The sequence below is a fragment of the Canis lupus genome, chromosome 8 (genome assembly GCF_003254725.2).
Source record: "Canis lupus dingo isolate Sandy chromosome 8, ASM325472v2, whole genome shotgun sequence".
Taxonomy (NCBI): domain Eukaryota; kingdom Metazoa; phylum Chordata; class Mammalia; order Carnivora; family Canidae; genus Canis; species Canis lupus.
The window spans coordinates 1,963,953-1,973,772 of record NC_064250.1 but is presented as its reverse complement, the minus strand read 5'-3'; the positions used below and the strand labels follow the sequence as shown (position 1 = coordinate 1,973,772).

The 9,820-nt window shown below is 45.6% G+C and overlaps 1 protein-coding gene across 3 annotated transcripts in view; it reads left to right on the top strand.

Moving 5' to 3' along the window:
* ITPK1 (inositol-tetrakisphosphate 1-kinase) overlaps positions 1-5,603 on the top strand; it is a 180,785-nt gene extending 175,182 nt beyond the window's left edge. Inside the window, exons 12-13 of one of the 3 annotated variants that reach the window (XR_004818218.2) lie at positions 384-635; positions 3,106-5,603. Coding sequence is in view for 1 of the 3 variants with exons in the window: in XM_035720055.2 (XP_035575948.1) it covers positions 384-412 (29 nt within the window). In the remaining 2 variants the exon portion in view is untranslated. Of the gene's footprint in view, positions 1-383 lie in introns of all 3 variants that reach the window. The other 2 variants (XR_004818215.2, XM_035720055.2) reach the window with 2 other exon arrangements.
* The last annotated feature ends 4,217 nt before the right edge of the window (positions 5,604-9,820 follow it).

Sequence of the window (9,820 nt, the reverse complement as noted above, 5' to 3'; positions counted from 1 at the left end):
TATATTCATGTATTTGAAAATGTTTGTTGGGCATCGCTCTCACAGTGCTGAGTGCAGCACCTGGCGCAGAGGAAACACAGTTCGCAGATGACTCTTGAACCTACGGGTCGAGTTCAATCCAGGGATGAATGAGTGAACCCCAGACTCTGGCCCTCGTGGGGGCTGGCAAGGAGGAATGGGGGACAGTTCTTGATATCAAACCAAAATAGGAGTTGTCCTAACGTCTGTTCATTAGCCCCAGTTCAGCCCCTTAGGATCGCCTTCCTGCTGCTGGTAACCTAACCCACTGTATATTTGAGAACAGCTCTCACATTTCTCTGAGTGTTAAGATCTGGGTGTTTTGTGCATCGGGCTGATTTCTGGGTTTGTGTCCCTCTGCCCAGGACTCCACTGCTGCTCCCAACCTGGATGACACGTCGGAAGCCCTCTGCCACCTGACCCCGGTGCCATAGTGAACCTGGTATCTGGGCTACGGTTTGGCATCAGTTGGTGTTGTCCAGAGCCTCCTTCTTCCTGAGACACTCTCCCCACATCTGCTGCTACTACTCCCTGCTTCCTGCCCCACCCTGCGCCCACTCCTGCCCCTCAAGGAAGACCTGGCAGGAACTCAGAGGACACTGAAAGATCTTTTTCATGTATTTATTCTTTCATTCAGACGCTATTTGTTTAGCACCTACTGTGTGCTTAGAACACCCTAAAACAGCACTCAGCTATTCTAGGTGTGGAGGATACAGCAGTGAACAAACAGACAAATATCTGATTCTTACAGAGTTTACATTCTAAAGGGTGAAGACAGACAATGAAGAAGTAAAGAGGTAAAATACACAGTTGTCAGATGGGGACAAGTGCTATGGACAAAAATGAAGCAGGAAAGGGGGATGAGTGTGTTGGGGAGGGGTGGGGCTACGTTTAAAATATATGCAGTATTCTAGGGTCTTTGTTGAGGCAGCTCCCTTTGTAAAGGGCAGTTCCCAGGGAAAGACCTCAGCTGAGCACTGACAATATATGCACCACACCTTTCTGATGTGGGGTTGTCCTGAACGTGCTTGCAGAGGACGGCAACACATTTCCTCTCCTGAGGCCTATCACACAGACTTACCCGTGTCCTGAGTATAGCAGTCCACAAACATTCATTGTGTGCCACAATGTGTTTGACTAATGTACAGATATATTTCCTGGGCTTTTTTTGTTTGGTTGGTTTTGCTATTTTAAACAACAATCTTATACACAAACTCTGTGACATCTGTGATTATTTTGTGTAATAGTAGGTGAACTCCTCGTATCTTTAAAAATGGATATTTTTAAGACTCATTAGTACCCATTGCCCAACTGCCATGAAGAAGGTTGGACCACTTCCCAAGCAGAGTGGATTTCTTTCAAGGGAAATTTTTTTTTAAGATTTTATTTATTTATTCGTGAGAGAGAGAGAGGCAGAGACACAGGCAGAGGGAGAAGCAGGCTCCATGCAGGGAGCCCAACGTGGGACGCGATCCCCGGTCCCCAGGATCAGGCCTTGGGCTGAAGGCGGCGCTAAACTGCTGAGCCACCCAGGCTGCCCTCAAGGGAAATTTGAGAGCCCATGCCACCCTTCCAAGAGCCTCAGTTCTCCAGGAGCCTGATCCTGTTTATCCCGTGAAGCCGAGCATAACCAACCAGCAAAAATGTCCGAAACTAGGCTTCTAAGATGACAATGACAGTAACTAGCACTTGCACTATGCTTTATAGCTCTTCAAAATGTTCATTTTTGAGCTCTTATGGCACCCCTCAGCCTAAGGTAAATGGAAGTTTCGATCCTACTTTGCAGATTTGGGAAATGAGACTCAGGATGTTAAAGTGACACATGACAAGTGAATAGTAAAATTGGATCTAGAACTTGTTTAGCCCAAATGCCCGTGATCTCTCACATATTGTTACCTCTTCCTGGAATGCCTCCCAATGACCATCCCACTTTGTCCCCGATGGCTTGACGGGGATTTGAGGTAATTTAGGGTTTGAGGTAATTCCTCTCTCCTCTCTGCCTCCACAACACTTATCACAGAAGGTTGAATGTTTTGTCTTTCAATCCTTCTATCTCATTATGCTTTGAGATCTGTGGTGTTTGGTCTTCATCCTGATCATCTTGTGACCTCAGTTCCTGGCATAGTACCAGGCACCTGGTAGGCACAATAGAAGAATTAAAGATAGAAAAATCTCACACTCCTTGATCTCCTCTTTGGGATTTGAGCTGAATTACTTAGGTAAGAATAAGCTGCTGGGGAAGGGGGGAACCTAAAATACAGTGGAGTAAAATGGGATCTCATTTCTCCCATATACCACAGCCCAGAAGTAAATAGTGGTGTGTCTCTGTCATTCTCAATATGAGATTTCTGTCTTTGCTACCAAGGTAGCTACTTAAGTTTTCAATATTTCTCTACCATGGCAAAGGGGACAAAGGATAGATGGAGGCCAAGCAGCTTCTTTGTAAGAATATGATAAAGAACCTGCCTGATCACTTCTCACAACCCATTGGCTAAAACTTAGGCACATGGACACACTTTGTTGAAAGGGAGGCTGGGCATCCATTGGAAATGGTTCTGACTACTAAAAGAAGAGGGGATCCTGGGGGACAATTAATATTCTGTACTACACAACTCTGGGGGATGATGACAAACACTAACCTTTGTAGAAACCTTGCTAAGAATTAGGCACTGTCCTAAGTGTTTTACATTAACAGCCCTATGAGGTAGGTGCCATTATTATCCTTGCATACAGATAGAGTTCTGTAAGAGAATTAAGCCCAGGGGATCCCTGGGTGGCTCAGCGGTTTAGCGCCTGCCTTCCGCCCAGGGTGTGATCCTGGACTCCTGGGATCAAGTCCCACATCAGGCAGGGAGCCTGCTTCTCCCTCTGACTGTGTGTCTCTGCCTCTCTCTCTGTGTCTCTCATGAATAAATAAATAAAATCTTAAAAAGAGACAGAGCGAGAGAAAATTAAGCCCAAATGTCTTAAGGCATTCAATATGTAATGAATTAACGTCTCTTGCATGCCCCTGGAATAGTACTAATTATGCATTATCCTTGGGAGAATTGAGAATATAGCTGTTAAAATAATTTCTGTGTTTTGTAGTTCTGATGAGGAACCTACGCACCATCAATGGATACCTTTCAAGGAGTCATGGGTCTGATGGGTTCTCCCAAAAGCGGACCCTAAGACAAGGATTTGGTACACAGAGTTCATTTGGAAATGATCCCAAGAAGTACAAAGAGGGAGCAAGGAAGTAGACAAAGAAAGGAGAAGAGCCAATGAAGGGTATGGTGATGAGCCAGGCACCACTGAAGGCAGTCCCCTGCTGGGACTTGTTTAGAGACGGTGCAGAACGCAAGTCAGAATTGTTCCACTGGTTGCAGAAAGCTGGAGTACTTACCTGTGGATTCCTTTCCCTCATGGAGGGTGTCTCCTGGAGGCATGGATTTCCCAGCACTTCTGGTCTGTTCTGTGAAAGGGCGAAGCAAACTTCCATGGCCAAAAGGGCCAAGCAAACTTCCACGGCCAGAGAACACCTTCAGGCAGAGAACATTTGCAGCCTCTGGTGTGTATGGGAACTGTCTATAGGCAACCTCCACGGTGGCCCGAGGGGACGTAGGTGGGACACTCACATCTGGTACAGGGCTTCCTATATGTTATGTCATTTCATCCATACAATAAACCTGTGGCTAATTATCAGTATCACTGCTTCTTATATACAGAAGTCAAAGCTCAGAGATATGGAGTGACTCTCTCAAGGTCACATGGCTAGGAAATGGTAGAGTCTGGGGGCCAGCCGTCCATCTCTGGTCACTCCCTGCTCCTCTTTTTAGGCCCTAAGCCCTGGACCAGCCTATTTTTACAGGTCCCCATCAGCAACCCTACCAAAAAAAAAATATTACCTTCAGGCTTTCCTGGGCTTCTCATTGTTTGAGAAAGACAATTGACCTTTTCGCAACTTTAAGTGGATGAAGCTTGGAGAAACACTATTTTTTATTGCTGTAAGTGTATGCATACAACCTCCATTAAAGTCATGTCCTTGCTTTGTATACTCAGCTTTGGACAAGTTCCCTAGCCCCTATTTCTAATCAGGTCATTGCCCCCTGAACTACTCTTATCTTGATATTCTGGAGTTGCCTCTGGTTATAACAAGTACGGTCATGTCCTTACTCTTTTTTCCCCCAAACAAAAGTTCTTACTGTGACTCACCCCTACTGAAATGCAAAGACCTGGGACAGAAAGCCAAGATGTGGTTAACTCTTCATTAATTATGCAGTAAGAGGGAATCAGAAGAGTATAATATGCTCCGAAAGTGGGCTTAGCAGCCCATCTTAGAATCATGTTAGAGCTCAAGGGGGCGGTAGCTCTCAATGTACTCACTGCTCACTGGTTCCCCTTGACAGTTTCCCAGATCGCTGTCAAATTTTGATTCATGCATGAAATGTGTTTTGGTTATAGCTAAGTATATACAGGCATACCTTGAAGATATTGTGGGTTGAGTTCCAGGCCACTGCAATAAAGTGAGTGAATGAGTTTTTCAGTTTTCCAGTGCATATAAGGTATGTTTGCACCATACTGTAGTCTATATGAAGTGTTCAATAGCATTATATCTAAAAAGAATTTTAAAAAAACAATATATATACCTTAATTTAAAAATACTTTACTGCTAAAAGATGCTGACCATCATCTGAACTTTCAGCAAGTAATGGGGAGTCCTGCCTTGTTGTTGATGCTTGCTGACTGATCAGGGTTGTGGGGGCTGAAGGTGGCTAGCTCTGACGATTTGTTAAAATAAGAGTTCGACTTTTCCTTTCACGAATGATTTCTCTGTAGCATGTGATGCTGTTTCTTTCAAAATTGGATTCAATCCTCTCAAACCTTGCAGCTGCTTTATCAACTCAGGTTATGTAATATTCTGAATCCTTTGTTGTCATTTCAGCAGTCTTCACAGCCTCTTCACCAGGAGTACATTCCATTGCAACAAATCACATTCTTATGGCACCTGGCTGGCTCAGTCGAGGAGCATGCATCTCTTGATCTCAGTGTTGTGAGTTGGAACCCCATGTTGGATGTAGAGATTGCTAAAAACTAAATAAATAAACTTTTAAAAAATTACTTTCTATGCTCATATCCATAAGAATCAACTTCTCATCCATTAAAGTTTTATCATGAGATTGAAGCAAACCAAACTCTACTTTTAATTCTAATTCCCTTGCTATTTCCTACACATCTGCAGTTTCTTCCCCACTGGGGTTTTGAACTCCTCAAAATCATCCATGAGGGTTGGAATCCACTTCTTCCAAACTCCTGTGAATGTTGATATTTTGACCTCTCCTGGCGAATCTTGAATGTTCTTAATGGCATCTCAAATGGTGACTCCTTTCCAGAAGGTTTTCAATTTACTTTACCCAGATCTGTCAGAGAAATCACTACAGCAGCTGTAGCCTAATGTCATATATTTCTTAATAATAAGACTTGAAAGTCAAAATTACTCCCTGATTCATTGGCTATGGAATGGATGTTATGTTTTTTTTTAATTTTTATTTATTTATGATAGTCACACAAAGAGAGAGAGAGAGAGGCAGAGACATAGGCAGAGGGAGAAGCAGGCTCCATGCACCGGGAGCCTGACGTGGGACTGGATCCTGGGTCTCCAGGATCGCGCCCTGGGCCAAAGGCAGGTGCCAAACCGCTGCGCCACCCAGGGATCCCATGGATGTTATGTTAACAGGTATGAAAACAACATTCATCTCATCACACACCTCCATTGGAGCTGTGGGTGACCAGGTGCATTGTCAATGAGTGACAATATCTTGAAACGAATCTTTTTTTCCTGAGTAGTAAGTATCAACAATAAGCTTAAAATATTCAATAAAACCATGTTGTAAACAGATGTGCTGTCTCCCAGACTTTGCTGTTCCATTTATATAGCATAGGCAGAGTAGATTTAGCATAATTTTTAAGGACCTTAGGATCTTTGGAATGATAAGTAAGCATTGGCTTTAATTTAAAGTCATCCATTGCATTAGCTCCTAACAAGAGTCACCCTGCCTTTGAAGCTTTGAAGCCAGCAACTGACTTCTCTTATCTAGCTATGAAAGTCCTAGGTGGCATCTTCTTTCAATAGAGGCTGTTTCATCTACATTGAAAATCTGTAGGTAAGGGACCCCTGGGTGGCTCAGTGGTTGAGCATCTGCCTTTAGCTCAGGGCGTGATCCCATGGTCCTGGGATCGAGTCCCACATGGGGCTCCCTGCATAGAGCCTGCTTCTTCCTCTGCCTGTGTCTCTGACTCTCTCTGTGTGTCTCTCATGAATAAATAAAATCTTTAAAAGATTTTTTCTTTCTTTAAAAGAAAGAAGAAGAAGAAAAGAAAGAAAGAAGGTAGTTTAGTGTAGCCACCTTCATTAATAATTATAGCTAAATCTTCTGGATAACTTGCTGCAGCTTCTACAATAGCACTTGCTGCTTCACCGTGTACTTTTATGTTACAGAAATGGCTTCTTTCCTTAAAACTCATGAAACAATCTCTGCTCGCTTCACTTTCCTTCTGTAGGTTCCTCACCTTCCTGAGTCTTCATAGAATTGGACAGAGTTAGGGCCTTGCTCTGGATCAGGCTTTGGCTTAATGGAATGTTGTGGCTGTTTCAATCTTCTATCCAGACCACTAAAACTTTCTCCGTATCAGCAATAGACTGATTTTGCTCTCTCATCGTTCATGTGTTCACTGAAATAGCACTTTTAATTTCCTTCAGTGACTTCCTTTGCATTCACGACTTGGCTGTTTGGCACAAGACACCTAGCTTTGGTCTATTTCAGCTTTTGACATGACTTCCTCCCTGAGCTTAATCATTTCTAGCTTTTGATTTAAAGTGAGTGATGTGCAGCTCTTCCTTTCATTTGAACACTTAGAGGCCAATTGTATGGTTAGAAATTGGCTTGTGGTTAGCCGTTAGGTTCTATGTTGCTGTGTGTCTCAAAGAATAAGCGTGCCTGAGGAGGGGGAGAGAGATGGGGAGCCACCGGTCAGTGGAACAATCAGAACACATGCAGCATTTAAGTATTGTTTGCCATCTTATGTGGGTGTGGGTTGTGGTACCCCAAAACAATCACTATAGTAACATCAAAGATCACTGACCACAACAAATAGAGTCATAATGGAAAAACTTGAAATATTGCAAGAATTACCAAAATGTGACTCAGAGACATGAAGTGAGCAAATGTTTTAGGAAAAAATTGTGCCAGTAGACTTGCTTGATGTTGTAGGATTACCACAAAACTTCACTTTGTAAAACATGCCGTATCTGCAGAAGTACAATAAAGCAAAGCACAATAAAACAAGATATGTCTGTATGGTGTCTTGGTTGTGTGTCAGGTGAAGCGTTGTGCTGAGTGGGTGATAGGAGCTGTAGCTCACTAAGAGGAGGAAGTGAGGGGCAGAGCACAGTCAGGGAGTCAGCCTCTTGAGGGCACCTCAGGGAAGGTTGCTCAGCATCCATTCTGACCTCCTTTCTGGTAGACAGAAGCTGGAAAACTAAAAACTACGTTTCCCAGACTTCCTTGCACCTAAGGACCTGGAAGTGATTCCAGTTCCACCAATTGGAAGTATTTGCACAAGAACTGGAGTTGGAATCATGTGTGGAGAGAAAGAGAAGGTGCAGAGCAATTATGTTGCCAGTGTGGACACAGCAGGGTGGGTAGCTCTGGTGACAGTGCCCCTACGTGGCAGGCAGTGTCCTGATTCTGGCAGGGGCTGCAGCACCAGTGGGAGCTCAGGTCTGTGGTGTGGCTTTGCCAGCGGTTCCTGGAAACGGCTAACAAAAGTTGATGCTCTACCTGAACCTCAGTCCTCCAAAGGTTGTGTAATCCATTTAACACTCTGTTTACTGCAGCAAAGCCCAGCTAAACAAGAAAATGTCCCGTGAGGGCAGTGAGCAGTTCTGACAGCAAACAGCAACCCCAGAATGAGCGTGGCCAGGTCAAAGGGCAGGTGTGCTTGCAGACCCTCTTGTCACTATGTCAAAAGAAAGGGACTGGTCAATGCCAGGCACAATTCGTTTCCATATCCCAGACTACACTGTTCAAATTCGTTCAAACTGGGGTGTCTGGTGACTTAGTCCATGAGTGTCCAACTCTGGAATTCAGCTCAGATCATGATCTCGGGGTTGTGAGATGGAGCCCCTATATCAGGCTCTGCACTCAGCATGGAGTCTGCTTGGGATTCTCTGTTTCCCTCTGCTCCTCCCCGACTCATGCTCTAAATAAATAAATAAAATCTTTTTAAAAACTTAACAACCAAACTCATCCGAACCATAGGCTTTACAAAGGATGCCAGCACTTCAGGGTTTCATCACGAGGGTGGAAATCTCATGGTTAATGGGTAGTTGTCTGAATAAGTGCCTAAGGATAATAAATTTCCCAGTCTGTAAGAAACACAGTGGATGACACTGGTGTGGCCAAGAATCTAGTCCCATTCCTGGGGTGCAGAGATGGCAAGGGACTTCCCCAAGGTCACACACACAGCAAGTTGTAAGAGCCAGAGCTGGTTCTCTGATTCTAACCGAACCTTTCCACAGCTCTGGTGAATGCCAAAGGAACGAAGAGATGGGTGGTAGGTATGGGACCAGCAGCCATATTTGATTCCACCCCTGACTCCAGTGCTTTCCAAGATTCACCTCTTCTTGATTCTGGATAGATATTCCTCCTGGTCTGTCTCTGGGCCTTGATCGTCCTCTGCGTTAATTCGCAGGGTGGCTCTTTAGCCTCCCATCCCAGCTGGGAAGTGTCTGGGCAATACTGGGAGCATTAGGGCCTCTGCCAGGTAAGGCCTGCAAGGCGAGGATAGGCCAAGGCAGGAATGCACCGGGTTGGGAGGATCCCCCCACCCCCGTGGTGAGGTGAGGAGGTGGGGAGAGCACCGGGCTCCCCGGTCAGTCAGACATGGAGGTTACACTGGAGCTGCCACTGACTTGCTGAGCGACCCTGGGCAGCCAGTTTCCCACTCTGAGCATCAGTGTCCCCACCTCCAACCTGGCTTTGACGACACAGGATACAGACATGCTCAAAACCATGAACAGAACTGATTTTCGTGAAATGAGACCTACACCTTCGTGGCTGAGCCGTGGGCGGTATTGGCCGCCTCCCTCTTCACACAGTACTTCCTCATCAACAGATCAGGAGGCAGAGGCCCAGAGAGGTTGCATCAACTGCCTAAGGCCCCACAGCCTAACACGCGGCAGCAGAGCCCGAATCAGACCTCAGGCTGCAACAACGTGGTAGTTTATTGATTTTAGATAAAGATGGTCGATAACAATATTGTCTGACGCAAGAGGAATCTGAGACTCAGAGATGAACGGTGGCTTGTCGCGAGTCGCACGGGAGGGCTGTGGTGGGAGCCGAGCTCCTCTGGTGCCAGCCCCGGATTCCTCCAGTAGTGAGACTGGGGGCGGAAAGCAGGGGGGACAGGTGCCCCAGGCCATCCCTGGGGCCCAGGTACCCGGTACAGGCGCATCCTGGCCTCTCTGCACTTGCCTCTTCCCCACCAGTTCCACCAGACTTGTCAAAGGGGAGGCACTGGGGAGGCGAAATGGCCCTCCATTCAATGAATCCTTATTGAGTGCCTGCTGTATTCTGGGTTGTGTTGTCAATGCTCAGACTATGCTCATGAAGAGCACAGGCCAGACCCCTCCCTTCTTGGAGCTTGCGCTCTAAGCTCAGGAGCAAAAAATAAGGAGCCATAATAAGCGAGTGTATTATATAGTAGATCAGAAGGTGCTGATGCTGTGGGAGCAAAAGGAGCAGAGCAAGGTAAGGGGCTT